The sequence below is a fragment of the Elgaria multicarinata genome, chromosome 2, assembly GCF_023053635.1.
Source record: "Elgaria multicarinata webbii isolate HBS135686 ecotype San Diego chromosome 2, rElgMul1.1.pri, whole genome shotgun sequence".
NCBI lineage: Eukaryota > Metazoa > Chordata > Lepidosauria > Squamata > Anguidae > Elgaria > Elgaria multicarinata.
Genome location: NC_086172.1, coordinates 171,203,975 through 171,222,964, shown reverse-complemented (window position 1 = coordinate 171,222,964; position 18,990 = coordinate 171,203,975). Strand labels below are relative to the sequence as shown.

The 18,990-nt window shown below is 46.0% G+C and overlaps 1 protein-coding gene across 1 annotated transcript in view; it reads left to right on the top strand.

Moving 5' to 3' along the window:
• PPP1R36 (protein phosphatase 1 regulatory subunit 36) overlaps nt 1–17,890 on the top strand; it is a 33,921-nt gene extending 16,031 nt beyond the window's left edge. Inside the window, exons 7-12 of the mRNA XM_063147665.1 lie at nt 992–1,090; nt 5,619–5,759; nt 13,307–13,349; nt 15,130–15,326; nt 16,137–16,328; nt 17,643–17,890. Coding sequence (XP_063003735.1) covers nt 992–1,090; nt 5,619–5,759; nt 13,307–13,349; nt 15,130–15,326; nt 16,137–16,328; nt 17,643–17,877 — 907 coding nt within the window. The 3' untranslated portion in view covers nt 17,878–17,890. The remainder of the gene's footprint in view (nt 1–991; nt 1,091–5,618; nt 5,760–13,306; nt 13,350–15,129; nt 15,327–16,136; nt 16,329–17,642) is intronic.
• Nucleotides 17,891–18,990: the final 1,100 nt, after the last annotated feature.

The window sequence follows — 18,990 nt, the reverse complement described above, 5'->3', positions numbered from 1 at the left end:
AGGAAGGAAGGAAGGCGGCCATCTTGCTGGTGTTCGGGGAACGCAGTTCCAAGCATATGGAGCAGAGGACAAGGGGCATTTGGGAAGCAGAGAATGGTGTTGTTGGAGGAGCAAAGATTACGGCCGGGGATGTATTGGGATAAAAGAGTATAGAGGCCTTCAAGAGGCAGCTGTCTGTCAGGGATGCTTTAAGGTGGATTCCTGCATTGAGCAGGCGGTTGGACTCGATGGCCTTATAGGCCCCTTCCAACTCTATGATTCTATGAGATACCCGGGTTCATCAGACGAGCGTTTTATTGTACGCTCGCTACTGCTCACTCAGTTTTCCGTGCGTCCTTTAGACACCACCATCTGCCTCCAGCATGGCCCCGCTCGTTCTTGCCGTCACAAAATGGATTCCTTTTAATCTGACTTTTTTTTTAGAGACAGAATGTGCCGCATTTTTCTGCTGTGTGCAGGAAAAGCAGCGCGATAAAAACAGTCCCTGAATGGGCCACATGGTCTTTGTTTACTTCTTCTTTCTTCTCCAGGAAGAAAGAGGAAGTATCGTGGGACAGGAGTGGGGGCGGAGAAGCGCGATTTACCCCCCTCCCTTCTGATGACACTCAATGAGGAGGGTGGGATGGGCAAGACCATGAAGAGCTTTGAAGGTATGGACATGGTGTTTTGCTGGATCTAGGAGTGGACAGGAAGCAAGTGCAGCCATTTCAGAAACTGTGTCGTGTGATTTAGAAATGCTTTAGGCTCACACTTGGGACTTGTTGGATCACTGCCAAAATTATGGTCAGTAATTAAACTAATGTAATTAATATCCATTATTTATGTGAATGAAGGTGGAGAAAGCAACAATAAGTAGAGCCTAGAATCCTGGCACCGTTGCACAATGGGCAGGATTTGACAAAAGATGAGCCCTGCCTACCTGTCATAATAGTTCCGTTGTGATGTTTACATGTGTGACATTGTGTGGTTTTTTAAAAACCTTTTAAACTAGGTGCAATCAGCTGGATGATTTCCTCATGGCTTTGCTGTATTATATCTCTTTTTATTTGGAAAAAATAACCCTGGAGATGAAACCCAAATCTTTTATGGGGTAAGTAAAAATGGTTTAATGCGTGTCTCCTATAACTATGATGAAAGGATCAGGTCCCAGCACTGGTGCTGTGGTAACTGTCCTTCTCGAGGCTTTGTATTCACAGTTGCTCCTGGTCTGGTCTGGTCTGCGCCATGCCGTGCTGGAGCCTTCTGCTATCAAAGCCGGGCTGGCCACAATGGCTAACAATTCTCAGGTCAGGTAGCCCTGAATGCACCACTCTTGTGTCATCTCACTCGCCTGTTGCATTCCACAGTGCCAAACACATTCAAAAGTTGGTTTGGGGGTTCAAATCCAGCACCCGAAGGACACCTCTACATTGCAAATGTAAACAAGTTCCTTTCCTATTTCAAAGGTCATGTCGCCGACACCGGAACCCTGGGAAACTGTCCTATGTAAGGACTAGGAGTCTCTGACCAAAAACTTCTAACCCAAACTGAAATTCCCAGCATTATAGAATCATAGAAACATAGAATAGCAGAGTTGGAAGGGGCCTACAAGGCCATCGAGTCCAACCCCCTGCTCAATGCAGGAATCCACCCTAAAGCATCCCTGACAGAGGGTTGTCCAGCTGCCTCTTGAAGGCCTCTAGTGTGGGAGAGCCCACAACCTCTCTAGGTAACTGATTCCATTGTCATACTGCTCTATAAGTCAGGAAGTTTTTCCTGATGTCCAGCTGGAATCTGGCTTCCTTTAACTTGAGCCCGTTATTCCACGTCCTGCACTCTGGGAGGATCAAGAAGAGATCCTGGCCCTCCTCTGTGGGACAACCTTTTAAGTCTTTGAAGAGTGCTATCATGTCTCCCCTCCATCTTCTCTTCTCCAAGCTAAACGTGCCCAGTTCTTTTAGTCTCTCTTCATAGGGCTTTGTTTCCAGACCCCTGATCTTTTCTTTGGGAGTAAGCCATGGCTGTCGAACCAGGGTCAACTGAGTTTAAAGGGCTTCGTGCAGAGTTCCTAGCCTGAAAAGATAGGCTTGAAACTAAAGTGTGGGGAAAATGTCCTCAGCAGCCAGAGAAGAGGACAAGCAGATTTCCCAGTAGTCAGACGGTGGTGCTCAATTGGCCCACATTGGTCTTTGCCCCTGACATTATTCTATTAAAAACGTGACATTTTATGCACAGATGCGCAGTTACAGGCTCCCGTACCTGCGCATTTGTGCAGGAATGAAAAAAGGGAACACACCCCCACCAAAAAACCCCCAAACCCCACTCACTGATCATTTGCTCCGCATGCAGTTCATGTAATACAGGATGCTGCAAGTTTTCCGCCTCCGATAACCTGCTGCGGCTGTGGCCGTGTAAGCTTTTCGCTCTTAGCCACGATGCGCTGGGTTTTCAAGGGATCCTGTTGTGTGAGGGTTGGATCCAGCACATAGGAAGCTGCCTTATACTGAGTCAGGCCACTGGTCCTTCTAGCCCAATATTGTTGGCACTGACTGGCAGCAACACGCCAGGGCTTCAAGCAGGATTCGTTCCTAGGCCTATCTAGAGATGCAGGGGACTGAACCTGGGACCTTCTGCATGCAGAGGAGGTGCTCTACCCTTGAGCTACAGCCCCGAAGCAAAGTGAACATTATTGGCCTACATGGACCAGTGGCCTGACACAGTATCAGGCCAGTCCGTGTGGTTCGGGGATGGTTAACAAATTCCAGGGACTTTTCAATTGCAGTGTTGTTCACTCCTCTGACTGGTGACCCCATTCTGGAGTTGCTTCTTGACGCAGGGCACCTTTGAAGTCCCACACAACCTTCTCGGACTCCACCCCATGCCTTCTGCATCCTTGCATTCCCTCCTGAGCTCATTCTTCCCTCAGGCGTTTCTGGCGTCTTCCTCTGTGAGAAGGCACAAGTCAACGCCTCTTAGTGTTTCCAGGTCAGACCTGCCCCTCCTACCTTCCTTCACAGCTGTTTGAGGTTACTTCTGCATCTCCTGGTCCCTAACAGCCTTGAAAAAACAGATAGAACCCTCCTCCTCTTCCTCCCTTAATTGGCACGATCCTCTTTCTCCCCCCCCCCAAAGCCATCTGAATCCAGAATCTGGGAGTGTCAACAGATGAGCGTTTTATTGCCAGCTCGTTACTCCCCACTTACCGATGTTCGCAGGTCCTTTTGACGACAACGTCCGCTTCCCGTTCCTTCTTGCCTTCTTTCCGTTACAAAACATACCCCTTTAAATCTGATTTTTATTTTTTTGAACAGAGGGCCCTTTCTGCCCCTAAGGGTGAAACGGGAGGGAGGGGGAGGATCATGGACTTATTTGCTTCCGCGATCCTCACCCAGTGTATATACAGCCGTGCAATGTCCCAGAAGGGAAGAGAGATGTTGCGGGTGCCATTTTTTTTCCAGAAGAGGAGCCTGGTTGTACAGCCCCAATCTACAGGAAAAGTTAAGTAACACCCCCCACCCCGCCAAACTCTGTACCCAACCCCCTGTCATCACAGGGATGGCGAAATTGCTGCCTCCACCCCACCCCCATGGGCATGAAACCACCCAGAGCAGCTCTGTGCCCATTTGAGGACCCAGGAGCTCGCACCAGCAGCGGTCCTCTGAGTTGTCTTGGGACCATGGGAAAACCAAGACATCCCCAGTTTCAGTTATCCCAGGGAAAGCCTCTGGTTGTCCCCTGTTGACCCCAGGATCCCCTGTGCATCATTTGGACACACAGGGACAACCTAGAGACGACCCCGGGATAAATGGATGGTGTAGACATGCCCTGAATGTCCCCCCATTTCCTGCTGTGTGCGGGAAAAGCAGTGTGATAAAAACGGCTACTGAATGGGCCACGTGGTCATTGTTTACCTCCTCTTTCTTCCCCTGTGTGATGGAAGAGGAAGTATCGTGGGACAGAAGTGGGGGGGGCACAACGCTAAGGAAATGCTATCCCCCCCTCCATCTGATGACGCTCTGGCTCTACATATCTGCTTCCTTGTTCCATGTGCAAAACTGGGCAAATAACTCTGGTTAGGCAACTTCCCAGAGATGTCAGAGGGGTGGGGGTTGGCCTTCGGTTCATGAGATCGTGAAGACTGCAGTTTTATTTATTTATTTATTTATTGCATTTCTATACCGCCCAATAGTCGAAGCTCTCTGGGCGGTTTACAAAATTCAGACAATTCAAAACAAAACAACAGTATAAAACCATAATATAAAATACAATATAAAAGCACAACCAAGATAAAAACAGCAGCAATGCAAAAATACAAATTTAAAATGCAAATTTAAAACAGCAAAGTTAAAATTAGTTTATAGACTGTTAAAACACTGAGAGAATAAGAAGTTTTGCACGTGGAATTCAGTCATAAATTGGCCTTATTTAAATTGGCAGGTGTGCTTTATGCCAGGAATGGTTAAGAACGTAAGAAGAGCCCTGCTGGGCCAGCTCAAAGGATTTCCTATCTAGTCCAGCATTCTGTTCACACAGTGCCCAATCCCCTGCCTGTCAGAAGCCCACAAGTAGGACATGAGTGGAATAGTACCTTCCTACTTGAGTGCCCTAGCAGCTGGTATACGGAGGCTTCCTGCCTCTGCTACTGGAAGTAATATAAAGCCATCATGACTAATAGCCTTATTACCGTATTTCTTCGATTCTAAGAGAGCATCGATTGTACGACGCACACTAATTTCAGTACCAACAACAGAAAAAACCTTTGATTCTAAGAAATAACAAACGCACCCGCGATTCTAAGACGTTTTTAGAGATGTTTATATGGGAAAAAAGTGCGTCTTAGAATTGAAGAAATACGGTAATAGCCTTCCCCTCCATGAATTTCTCGAATCCCCTTTGAAACTATCTGAATTGGTGACCATCATAACACAAGAGCCACGCTGGATCCGTCCAGCCCCCTGCTCAATGCAGGAATCCACCTCAAAGCATCCCTGACAGATGATCGTCCAGGTGCCTCTTGAAGGCTTCCAGTGTGGGAGAGCCGACCACCTCCCTAGGTCATTGGTTCCACTGTCGTACTGCTCTAACAGTCAGGAAGTTTTTCCTGATGTCCAGCCAGAATCTGGCTTCCTGTAACGTGAGCCTATTATTCCGTGTCTTGCGCTATGTTTTGATAGTGAAGTCCATAGTTTAACTATGTGCCATGTTCCAATTCTCCTTTTTTGTTGTTTTGTGTTTGTGCAGACCCTGTTGATGTTTTAAACCAGAGTGTTTGGAAATGTTAGCATTAAAGTTTCCTCCTTCTCCTGTTGACCTCTCTGGAGGCATTCACTTTGCTCCCTCCTTCCTGCTCCTTGTTTATGTTTACAACCTCCAACATCCTATTGTATCACTTAATTCTATTAATGACAGTGCGCTTTGAATGACTGGAACCTTGCTAGGCAATCTGGGGTGTGCCATCCCCACCCTATGATTTTATGATAGAATCTTCCCATTGCTTTCTTTTATTTGAACCGGAAATTCCTGGTGAAGATGTAAATATCCCTGATCTCCTGACCATGATAAGAAGATTGGGAACACGTCACATAGACCAGCTTCCTTGACATTTCATGGCTTCCCTTTCTGCTTTTTTTGTTCCACAGGAAGCCCAGTGTCCTGGAAAAGAAAGAAATGAAGGAGAACCAGATTAAGTTAGCGGTGACGAAAAAGCACCTTGCCGAGACGTACTGCAGCCTGATCCTTGGGCTGGGGATGTCCGAGCAGCACCACATGGCTTGCGGAAAGTAAGGAAAAAGGGGGCGGTTCCTGGGAAAGGTTTCCTCCGGAGGTGATGCTGAGCCAAAGCGTGTGTCGTGGCATCTGCTCTGCGAAGCAAATGCCATCAGGAAATGGAGAAAAGAAGCCAAACATTCCTGGGTAGGCAAAACCATAATAGCCAACGCTATCGGAGAATCCTTGCTTGAATCTGAAGGGAGATGTGGAGGGCAATCCTTTGCTTCTTTACTTGGAAGCAAGTCCCACCAAGTTCAATGGGGCTTTCCTCGGAGTAAGTGTGCACAACTTCCAGGTGAGCATGCAGAGGACAGTGCCTGTATATAGCTGCAATCTAAAACCAAGGGGGGATCTACACTACTGCTTTGAAGCGCTTTATAACAGTTTTGACAACTGTTGGGGCCCAGGACACACTGCATATACAGGTTTCAAAACGTTTTCAAAGCGCTTTAAAAGCAGTAGTGTAGATCCCCCCCCCCCAAGGCTCCTAGGGCACAGCATCCCAAAGAATTCCACAAGCCCTGCTTCAAAGTAAAAACACTTAGGACTGCAGCAGTGTACACCAGTTGCTGGGGAACATGGGCAGTAGGTTGCTGTTGAAGTTAGGACCTGCTGTTGCCTGCATGGAAGCAAGATCTGGTCCGGTCCGGTCCACAGTGCCCAGTATTGGTGCTGAGAGGATTCCAGCTAAAGCAGCAGGGCACACTGCATTTTGACTGGAGGAGTAGTTCTTCCAGCAGGGCCGTAGTGGAGGCTAGCAACCTTGGCAGAATCACGGAGAAGTGTTTGTTAGTCCTTGCGTACCAGGATTTATAATCTTCTGGATCAGGGTGCACTTGTGGAATCAAGAGCCTGGTTATTTCCCAGGCCCAGGGTATATTGGCTGTCCCAACAGGGCTGCCGGAAATTCCCTCGTTACCTTTACAGGTGCTGCTGAATCAGGAGAGGAAGCAGCACTTGCTGCTTCTTGCCTGGTTTTCCCCAGCCCCAGCTTCCCTGCCTGCTGTAGCAAGCACTGTTCCAGGAAGGAAGGAAGGAAGGGGAAAAGACTAGAGCAAAAACTGGGAGAGGAGAAACTACAGAGGCAATTTTAAAAATACTGGGGGAATTTCTGGGTTCCTTTTCTGCAGTGCTGCTGTCTTTTTATTGGCTCTGCTCCTGTGCCTGTAAGCCTGGGTGCACCAGTTGCTGGGGAACATGGGTGGGAGGGTGCTGTTCCACCAAGTTCTGCTTTGTTGGTCCCTGGTTGGAAGCTGGTTGGCCTCTGTGTGAACCGAGTGCTGGACTAGATGGACCCTCGGTCTGATCCAGCAGGGCTCTTCTTATGTTCTTAGCAGATGAGCCTCTGAGGACAGGCTGGAACATAGGGGAGGAGCTGGTGTCATTTGTATATATGGAGAACCTGGTGAACTTCCCTCTTCATCATAACAGTTAAAGCTGCAGGAGCTGTACTAGAGTAAGCAGGTTTAAAAGAGGGCAGGGCACCTGCAGCTTTAACTGTTGCGATGAAGAGGGAATTTCACCAGGTGCTGCATGCATCCAAATGACACCTGCTGAAATCCCCTTTTCTATGCAACTGTTAGATACAGGAGCCCTGTCCTTCTTTTCATATGGTCACCCTAACTAAGGAAACATCCTGGCTGGTGGAGGGCAGGCTGGTTTGAGGAATCCTGTACCGTGAGAAGGACCATGGGGTTGAGGAGAGGCTAGCCAGGGGATTAAAAAGACAGAGAAGAGGTGTGTGTGTGTGTGTGTGTGGAGAGCCAGGAGAGGGATATTGCAGTGGTGAAAGAAATAAAGAGTGGAGACAGAATGACAGGAGAGAAGGGTTCAGAGGAGCATTGTAGAAAGAGATGCGAAGGAGGACAAGATTACTGGGCATTTTTGTATAGTCGTCTAGAAAAAGGGATTCCAGCTATACCCTCATGCCAAGCTACACCTAAAAACATGCATTTGTTTATACCAGCCTTTTCCCGTGTTGGGACTGCTAATCCCATCATTCCCAGCCAGCCCGGGCAGTAGCTGGTAATGATGGGAGTTGCAGTCCAGCATATCTGGAGAGCAACAGGTTGGGAAAAGCTGGATCTTTACAGATGTCAGCTGTGAAGGAGCTTTTGTTCACATTTGGGTCTGGGGGTGCTTCCAGGAAAGGCCTTTATAGTGCCACCGTCCTGCCCCATTCTGGAATTTGATGGAGGGGTGTGTGTCCAGATGATGACATCTATTCACAACCCTCCTGTGTTTTCGGGGGGGAAAGTCGGAATTGCAGCATAATGCGTCCTGATTGGTAGTGCGAAGTCCTCTATCAGGAAGAACCCTGAGCCACTCTACAAAAGATGGTGACAAGTAGCTGAAAGATGGCAGACCACTGTCCCAGATCCCCTGCATGCTAAATTTCTGAAGGCCATCTTTATTGGGGTTAGATAGAGTGGTTTTGTGTTTTGGAGCTCAGACTCCTCCCTTGAATTTAGGTGGTTGAGCAAATTACTTTTATTTTAGTCTCACCAGTTTGCCTTCTGGGAAATGAGTGTTGTGTGACTGACCATAGCAGCCATATTATGAATGAGCAAGTTCCCCGCCCCGTGCCATGGCAGCCATTATGTGAGAGTGCCCATGACACACTTTCAAAATCCCAAAGTTTGAGCCCCCTCTGTCGTAGAGCATATATACACCAGAATGTGTCAGGTCGCAGGTTCAATTCCACACATCTCTGGTCAAATGATTTGAAATTGCAGGTGTGTCAACACACCTGAGACCTGGGAGAGCCATGGTCAGCTGGAGCAGACAACAGTGCTGGGCCAGTGTGCTCTGATGCGGCACAAGGCCCAGAGAGCTCCAGCTATTGGGTGGTATAGAAATGCAATCAATCAATCAATCAATCAATAAGGCAACTTCACAAGTACAGAGAGTGCTGGAAAGTGCCCTGGTCTTCACCCTCTCAGGATTCTGCAGTAAAGGAGAAGATGGCTTCCTGCATGATGGTTTGACATAGGGTGAGGCCTAGGGTGACCATATGAAAAGGAGGACAGGGCTCCTGTATCTTTAACAGTTATATTGAAAAGGAAATTTCAGCAGGTGTCATTTGTAGGCATGCAGCACTGGTGAAATTCCCTCTTCATCACAACAGTTAAAGATGCAGGAACCCTGTCCTCCTTTTCATATAGTCACCCTAGTGAGGCCAAGTCCTCACTTGCCTTCTGCTCTGTGCACCTCTGGGTGGATCCCTGCCACCCACAGGTGTTGCACAGCTGCAGGTTTAGCAGCGTCCTCATGTCAGGTCTCCTCATAGCTTGCGGCCGGGGAGTGATTTTCATTTGTTGGGTGATTTGGCAGGGAGAGCCACGCCAAACCGATGGTTAATTCTAGGTTGAGCTCCGTCCTTAACCAGTCCCGAAACTTTGTGCATGCAAAAGCCAACATGAGCCACGTTCAGTAACCCAACTGGAAAGCCTGGCTTTATGGAATGAATTCAAGTATTCACCCCTGCACAGACTTCTGAGCTGCAGAGTAAAACTGAGTACAGACTGCCACCTTTGGGTTCTCTGCCTTAACAGTTCCATGTCAGGCAGAAATCCAGAGGTGCAGCTTTGCCCATCGCAGCATTTCTCATGTCAGAAAAAGCCAAGTTATTAAGCTGCTTGGTTTTCTGATGGCTTTCTGGGCTCCAGCACATGGAAGCAAAGATGACAGTCCTCTTGTGATGAAAGGGTGTTTGCTGCTACTCCGCTTTCTCATTCTTTGCGTGTGTGTTATGGGAAGGTGTTGGGCTTTCACAAACAGGCAGATTGAAAAGTGAAGAGTCACTTGAGAGAAACTGTTGGAGGGACTAAAATAGCACTCTTCAAGTACTTAAAAGGTTGTCACACAGAGGAGGGCCAGGATCTCTTCTCGATCCTCCCAGAGTGCAGGACAAGGAATAACGGACTCAAGTTACAGGAAGCCAGATTCCAGCTGGACATCAGGAAAAACTTCCTGACTGTTAGAGCAGTACGACAATGGAATCAGTTACCTAGGGAGGTTGTGGGCTCTCCCACGCTAGAGGCCTTCAAGAGGCAGCTGGACAACCATCTGTCGGGGATGCTTTAGGGTGGATTCCTGCATTGAGCAGGGGGTTGGACTCGATGGCCTTGTAGGCCCCTTCCAACTCTACTATTCTATGAAATACCTACATAGAGATCTGGTGGAAGAAAAGAAAAGTTAGCAGAAGGCCAGAAGTTTCTCAGAAACATTCAGAGGGAAACAATAAAATGCTGTAAACACCACAGGACCTGTTTTTGGTTCATTGGCTTTTAGATCCACTATGGATATACAAAACATCAAAAACTTCAGCTGGGGAAGGGTCATAGCTGCTGGCTGAGCACATGCTTTGCAAGTATATAGTTTTACGATTTCAGCCCTTCTGCTAAAAGAATTCTTACAGTGCAATCCTATACATGTCTACACAGAAGTAAGCCCCATTGAGTTCAATGGGATTTATACCCAGGTAAATGTATATAGGATTGCAGCTGTAGTCCATTAAGCCATTAATTAATCCATTATATCTGCATATGACTATAGCTTTGCATTAAAAAGCATGCCGTTCCTTGTTTTTAGATGTTGCATCTATACATTGAAGCCAGTGCCATCTTAGAGAAGAGGCATTCTGTCCTTTGTGAGAGTGAACGGGGAAGGCCTCTTTTAAGTTGGTACTTTCTAAGTTGCCACCTGCAATGTGTATAATTTCTTATACGTAAAAAGAATTTGCTTTTTCTCTGCCCGATTAATTTCACCGGTTAGAAAAGTTGTTATTTCCTCTAGCCAAATAATTGATTAAAGCAGAAGAGGGGAACTTTTTCTTTTCTTTCCCTGAGGGCTATATTCCCTCCAGATAATCTGTCAAGGCTAAACCTTCTCTCTTTCTCTCTTTCCCTTCTTGTCTGGAGTGGACTGCCAGAGAGGGACAGATTGCTCTTGCTACAGGTCTGATCACTTGCAGAAGACATTTGAAATCAGGCTGAGGGCTGCAGCCTCAGGATTGCAGAATGCTCACCAAGGATTAAAGGATGCAGCTCTAATTCCTGGCCCAAACTGGACGTAGAGACAACAGACTCATATCTTTAATGATGGGTCTGCCTCTGTATGTGTGCAGTTTAGAGGGCCAGATGGTGTGTGTGTGTGTGTGTGTGTATGTGAGAGTGAACTCCCTATAGCCCTTTCCCCAGTAAATGTTTCTCCTGGGCCCTCTCTCCTGTAAATATGGATTTGGTTTCTGGTTAGTATCTCAGCTTCATGGGGCTGGAAAGAACTTGTTGCCTGCCTGAGGCCTTGAAGAATGCTGCTAGTATGGTGTAGTGGCTAGAGTGTTGGAGTGGGAGTCGGGACATCCGGGTTCTGCTTCTTGCCTGCCCAAGGGTCTCTACTTCCCTTGCTCGGCTTCGTCCATTTTCCTCTGCTGCCCCTCATGCCTGGAATGCTCTTCCAGAACACCTGAGAACTACCAACTCAATCACAGCTTTCAAAACACAGCTAAAAACTTTTCTTTTCCCTATAGCTTTTAAACTTTGAGCTTGTTCTGACTCTATACTGTTAGCTTCACCCTTCCCGGTGCCTGTTTACACTTCCCTGTGCCTGTTTGCATTCTCTTTCCCTCCTTATTGTTTACTACAACTTTATTAGATTGTAAGCCTATGCGGCAGGGTCTTGCTATTTACTGTGTTATCTGTACAGCACCATGTACATCGATGGTGCTATATAAATAAATAATAATAATAATAATAATAACACTGGGTGACTTTGGGCCAGTCACATTCAGCCCATCCTACCTCACAGGGTTGTTGTTGTGAGGAAAAAATGGAGAGGATGATGATTATGTAGGTCGCCTTGGGTTCCTTGGAGGAAAAAAGGTGGGATATAAATGCAACAAATCAATAAATAATAGAGTAAAGAGTATCAGGCAGGACAGCCTATAGATCTTAACACTCCTATTACAATCGTTGCAACTTTTGCTGCAGCAGCCCTCAAAAAAATCTGATGAATTTTTTTTAAAGAAGTCAGGCGTAGACTGCAGAGTGGACCACCTCCGAGAACTTCTTGTTAGCTCTGCTACCGGGGCCTGTAATGATTTTTCACCGGTGTTAAATCCCAGCCTTCCCAGCCTAGTTTTATTTATTTTTTATATGAATTTCCTCTGTTTGGGTCTTTGTAAGAGTTTAGGGTATCATGTAGACATCTCGCCTTATTGTTGTGTTTGTGACGGCCTTTGTGCTATAGACAAATTCTGAACACTGGCCCCCATTCCCATAAATAACCACTCACGTGACTGTCCACTTAGAATGCAGCAACACGACAGGTTGTTTCGATGAAGAAGCCTCCCTATGTGGCTGCAGCTATTTGAACAGGGGCTGTAATTCAAGCAGCAGCTCCATGCATAAGTGAATCAGGCTTCTGTATGCATATGACAATGCTACCATTATCCTAGGATGGAAGACTGAGCATATGATTGGATAAAGTAGGATTCAACAAATCCTTAAATAAATAAATAAAAATAAAATAAATATATATATATATATCTTCTCCAGCATTACCTTGATATGTACAAATGATCACACCCACGCTAGCAAACTGTTTGTTATTCACAAAGTGTATAAAGTGTGGTAAAAGAGTGGAGTTCCCCTCTCCACCCCTGCAAATGTAAGTGCAGAATTCTATATATATATATATATATATATATATATTATTTCAAAACATAACAAACTAACAAACAGAAAATACACAAGGTGAGACAAACAGGAATAAAACACACACACACACACACATATATATATATATGCATTGATAGTTATAGAGCAGTATTTTAATCATATTCCAGATTATTTAATCTGGAACAAAAGGGTGTGACCTTGTGCAGGGACCCTTAGACAATGCATTTGTAGAAGGATAGCATTTTTTTAAAATAGATTTTTTTCCCTTTCATGTAATTTGTGCCTCAAACACTAAGGAAGGAACCGGTCGTATCTGGTTTTGGGAGAGGCTGCATAGTATATTTAACAATGCCAGTTTCCTTTGGGGCATTGTTACGCAAAGAGGAAAACTCTGTGTTGTGTTCTCACAGCTGAATACATGAAATATACAAATATAGCCTAATTAACGTTAAGGGAGAGAACTCATTGGCCCTGTTCAGAAGAGACCTTAAACCCCGGCTTTAACCCCGGTGAATAAGGTTTTTGGCCTTATTCATTATGGTTAAAGCTTTAGTTTAAGGTGTCTTCTGAACAGGGCCATAGGCCAGGGCATTCTCAGTTTGGGAAAGCAGCTAAAAACAAAAGGGGTGGGTTTGCCAACTGACCAAGAAAAAAAATGCCCTTGTTTGCTCTTGTGCCTTTAATGGCTGATTAGGATTGCCAACTGTTCAGAAAAAAACCTGGATTGCTCCTGTGCCTTTAACAGCTGTTTGATCTGCAAGTGAGGCTTTTCATGGCATGAAGATAAAGCATTGTCATCTTGTAATGCGTCTCGAATAGATGTTTTGCGCTTCTCCTTCTGCTCCCAAACTCATTTCTTCTTCTCTTTTGCATTTTAGGAAGAAAATATCAACATCACAGAAAGACAGGGAATTCTTTGAGGTAAGGAACGGAGACACTAAAGTTTGTCTCCACCTTAAGCTGAAATTATGGTGTAGGGAAAAAATAAATTACAGGAAGGCAAGAAAATCAAAGTGCCTTAAAGCTGCCTAGATGCTAACTGTATGTTAACTCTAGGGTGACCATATGAAAAGGAGGACAGGGCTCCTGTATCTTTATGTAGCCTCCATAGTTAGAAATGGTTCATGTGACACGCTAAGCCATAATATTTAGTTCAAAATGCTTAACCACCATGGCTTAGCGTATTGTCTGAACAAGATCATTGAGTGCTCCAATCCAATTTGGAGGCTTTCACACTCATGCTTAATTAGGGTGACCATATGGAAAGGAAGCATGCAGCACTTGGTGGAATTCCCTCTTCATCATAACAGTTAAAGCTGCAGGAGCTATACTAGTGTGACCAGATATATGGTCACTCTAGTATAGAGTGGATTTGGTCATCAGCTATACTAGATGCCCAAATCCAGGCTCCTGCAGCTTCCACTGTTGTGGTGAAGAGGTAATTTCACCAGGTGCTGCATGCCTACAAATGACACCTGCTGAAATTCCCTTTTCTACACAACTGTTAAAGATACAGGAGCCCTGTCCTCCTTTCCATATGGTCACCCTATGCTTAATGTGTCATTTGGCCTGCAGTGGCAGTCCACCTGCTTTGCATGCAAAAGGTCTCAGTCAGACAGTGCTGGTCAAGACAGACCAATGACCTCACTGGCTATTAACCAGTTTCATGTATTCCCGGAGTCATCTGGTCCAACTAAATGTATTCTGATAAAACTTTGTGACCCCGTTCAGACAACACACGGTGATTACACATTTTGAGCTACACATTTTGGCTTAGCGTGTTGTGTGATCTATTCCTAACCATGGTGGCTACATAACCACACGGTTTAAACACACTCACTAAGTACTTGCTGTTAAAGGGTTAGCAGCCTAACCATGGTTTAGTGTGTTGTGTAAACTGACCCTGTAGTTCATTTCTGGCTCTGCTTTCTTGCTTGCTTCAGGAAATGTTTCAAAGGAGCTTAATATTTTCATAGAATCATAGAATAGCAGAGTTGGAAGGGGCCTACAAGGCCATCGAGTCCAACCCCCTGCTCAATGCAGGAATCTACCCTAAAGCATCCTTGACAGATGGTTGTCCAGCTGCCTCTTGAATGACTCTAATGTGGGAGAGCCCACAACCTCCCTAGGTAATTGATTCCATTGTCGTACTGCTCTAACAGTCAGGAAGTTTTTCCTGATGTCCAGCTGGAATCTGGCTTCCTTTAACTTGAGCCCGTTCTTCCGTGTCCTGCACTCTGAGAGGATCGAGAAGAGATCCTGGCCCTCCTCTGTGTGACAACCTTTTAAGTATTTGAAGAGTGCTATCATGTCTCCCCTCCATCTTCTCTTCTCCAGGCTAATCATGCCCAGTTCTTTCAGTCTCTGAAAGTTCTTTCAGTCTTTCAGCCCAGTTCTTTCAGTCTTCTTGCAGTGGACTGCAAAATGTGGACTGCACATTTTGCAGTCCACTGCACCACAATGTGCTTATTGAGGAAATCCATATTAATAACAGCTGCCAAGGAACAGATGATCCTGGAAGGGCCTTTCCTGTAGCATGTGGGATATTTTAAAATTCAAACTATGATCCCTGTGGCTCCTTCTTTTCCCTTACCAGTGCAGAAAACTCAAATCCAGTTCTTGTAAAGACGCCCTATTGGTTAAAAGAAAAAGAAAAGAAAAGAACATGTTTTTAAAAGTGGCACCCTTGTTTGCGTTTTAGTGCTTGTACAACTTTGCGTCCTATGTGGCTTTCGTGACATTCAAGCAGAAGAACTTCAAGGAAATCCAGTGTGAAGTTGGCAGATTGCTCCGCTCAAACATATTCAATCCTGCTCTGAGAGAGAGAACCAAACCCAAGGAGGAGATGAAAACAGACGTTACCAAGGAGGTGAAGGCCGTCACTTTCTCCTATCGCAAGTATGGCTTCCTTCTCTTCTTTCTCGCTTGCCCCAGGCTGATCCTGTGCATTCCAGCAGATAGAGGAACTTGCAGGGCAGATGAAAGAATGTAAGAGCAAAGTTTTTTTTAAAACGTTCAGCCATTTTTCGTACAAAATTTAATATTTTGAAAACAATATTTTGTACAAATTACAGAGGTGTCAAGCATGATTCACTGTTGATTGTTTTATCAGAAAATGTAGAAGAGGTAGAACGTAATTGGTACACTTACTATGGATATAGTTGTAAGATTTATCGCAGTATTGCACAAATATGCCCAGTTTTCAATAAACAAATCAGTAAGACAGATGGACTTTGTAAAGAGCAGGCACGGTTGGTTTTTCAGCTCTTTTATGGACTTGGCTTTGCTAATTACTTTACAGATATACATTCTAGCAAGTCAAATGCTGGAACAGACATCAGTCCTGCCTCTCCTATATCAGATTGGTGCTGTTGTTTTTATTTGTGTTTATTTAAATGTCTATTCTTCCCCTTACACGTTTTTTTTTTAAGTTGCAAAACTGCTCCAGGGATTGGAGGGAGGTGTGTTGGTGATGTCACTGCTGCTAACCACTACGAGCTTTTCCCCAGTTCAAATTGAACTATGCTGAAAGCACACTGAACCGTTTTTTTCAGAGCTTGTCCCAGAATAGAGAAATGTTTGTTTGTATTGAATGTAACGAGGGTGCTTTCATATCTGGCCCCACTGCTCTTGAAAAAGGCTATCTCTGTTTTCACCCTTACTTCACGTCTTTTAATGAGTTATTGTTTTAAAAAAAAATTCCCAAAGGAGTACAGAGGCCAGGCAGCCGGCCATAAGAAGCGTCATGGACCAGCGATCGCCAGTGCTTAGCACTTTGCTGCCTATGGCTAAAGACAGTGCTCAGTACCTTTTCCAGGACCACTACCTTCGTCCCGGCAAAACTTCTCCAAGCTACAATCCTGAAGACCTGCCAGAGTTGTCCTCAGTCGTGACAACCAAGTAAGGAGAAAGGGCCATTCCACAAAGTGAGCTGGTTCATGCAGCGCAACAACCCACACTCAACTTCAGAGGAGGGCAACCAAGGATGATCAGGGGTCTGGAAACAAAGCCCTATGAAGAGAGACTGAAAGAACTGGGCATGTTTAGCCTGGAGAAGAGCAGATTGAGGGGAGACATGATAGCACTCTTCAAATACTTGAAAGGTTGTCACACAGAGGAGGGCCAGGATCTCTTCTCGATCCTCCCAGAGTGCAGGACACGGAATAACGGGCTCAAGTTAAAGGAAGCCAGATTCCAGCTGGACATCAGGAAAAACTTCCTGACTGTTAGAGCAGTACGACAATGGAATCAGTTACCTAGGGAGGTTGTGGGCTCTCTCACACTAGAGGCCTTCAAGAGGCAGCTGGACAAGCATCTGTCAGGGATGCTTTAGGGTGGATTCCTGCCTTGAGCAGGGGGTTGGACTCGATGGCCTTGTAGGCCCCTTCCAACTCTGCTATTCTATGATTCTATGAACTCATGCTTAAGGTTGAATATAGGTTGAGTGTGGATTGTTGTGTTGGGTGAACCCAGCTGCGCCAACAATCCATAGTTCATTAACAACCCACTGTTCACAACCCAACAACAAATCAAGGGTTCTCTTTTGGGGTTATTCATGGTTTAGAAACCATGTTTGATTATCACGTCTGCATTCACACAACCCAACAACCCACACTCAACCCATATTCAATCTTGAGAATGGATTGAATGTGGGGTTTCGTGTTATGTGAACCCAGCCATGACGTGGCATCAAAACAGGAGTCGCCAACGAGCTTTCACCCAACAGGGAACTGCAGCCCATCCTGCTTTTCTGACCAGTGTACCTGCATGATTCATGCTTTCAAACACGCGTTTGTCCCATTCACACATGGGAAGGGGGCGTGACCTTCTCAGGAACCCTGTGAGGTCTGTGTTTGCCTCCCGGGAACATAGGAAGCTGCCTTATACTGAGTCAGAGCCTTGGTCCATCTAACTCAGTATTGTTGACACTGACTGGCAGCAGCAGCTCTCCAGGATTTCAGGCAGGAGTTTTTCCAACCCTACCTGGAGATGCTGGGGATCGAACTTGGGACCTTCTGCATGCAAATTGGCCTGGATTTAGCCCCTGGGCCTCATGCTCCCCACCCCTTCTGTTGCTACTGCACCGCCCAGTTCACCGGCTTGCACTTTGTCCTCTAAACATTTCGTCCCGGTTAGGATTTCACTGTGGCTTTTCTGTTGGGCTTGCTTTGGCTCTTCAGTGTCCTTACGCCAAGGTTTCTCTTTCTCCCACAGGGTTGGCATCATTGGAGCTCCACGCCACAGATTCATTCCTCACACGCTCATGCCCATCGGGACCATGGAGGAGGAGGAGGAGGAGGACGTGGACAGTCTAAGGACGAAAACAAGCACCTCTTCAGTCCTTTCCCGGGAAACGATGGGCACCCGGGGCGTTCAAGGTAGTGGAAGCCGCCCGTCAATTTCAAGGGCTACCACCGAAGGGGACTATGTTGTCGAGACTCCCCAGTAGCACAGACTAGCATTAGGGATAGGATTTTCCGTGTATTAAATAAATTCCTTTGAAACTTCTGCTGACGAGTGTTTGAATTTTATCCCTTGTTACTCATGCCTGAGGGAAATTATGACCAGCTGAATACATTCCTGAGTCTGACTTTTAAGAGGGTTTTTTTAAATTACAAAACGGCCTAAGCGACGACCTACTTTGTCAGGCGCTGAGGTAGAACCGGTGGAAGGAAGCAAAGTGGAATAGCCAGTAAACAGCTGACCCAAAGGAACCATTCTTAAGCAGGGGTAGGAAATCTTTTGCGGCCCATGCAACCGTTTGGCAATTTGAGAAACTGTCCTGGGCACCACCACAAAATGGCTGCGCTGCCAACGGAAGCGTCGGCCTGCGGCCAAGTTGCCGTCTTCTTTTTCTAAGGATGTCTCTGAGCCCCACATGTGGCCCAGAGGCATTGATGGGGGAAGGAGGTGGGAACAGCCAGAACCCCTCACTGTGCTTTGGAGCAATTCCCTTTGCTTTGAAGAAAGAGACTTGGTTATTTTGAAAGCCCTAAATAGTAGGCTAAATAGATGGGCATCTTGGCAGGCACCCAAAAGAAGTGTCCGAGGGTGCACTGGTGCTCGTGGATGCTACGTTGTTCTAAAGCAGCCTTCTTCAACCTGGGAAGCTCCAGATGTGTTGGACTACAACTCCCAGAATGCCCCAGCCAGCTCTGGCTGGGGCATTCTGGGAGATGCAGTCCAACACATCTGGAGCGCCCCAGGTTGAGGAAGGCTGTTCTAAAGGGACGGTAATCACAGCAGTTACGCAGAATCTTTATAATGTGCATAGAAACATGGTTCTTACCCAAGCCCCAGAGTGATTCAATCAGATTTCTGTAAGGACTCCTCTTCAACTGCCTGAAAGATCAACTGCCAGTTGATCTTTCTAAATCTGAGGTCTATGACTGAGTCCAGGCCCTGGGAGCTCAACATGATAATGATTTAATTGTATTATTTCCCCACAGAAGTCTACAAGCAATCATACTACAAACTGATATTGGTTTTATACGAGTTTAACAGCTGTTGCTTACTGCCAGAGAATCCTGGGAACGGAATGAGTGACAGAGCTCTTTATACT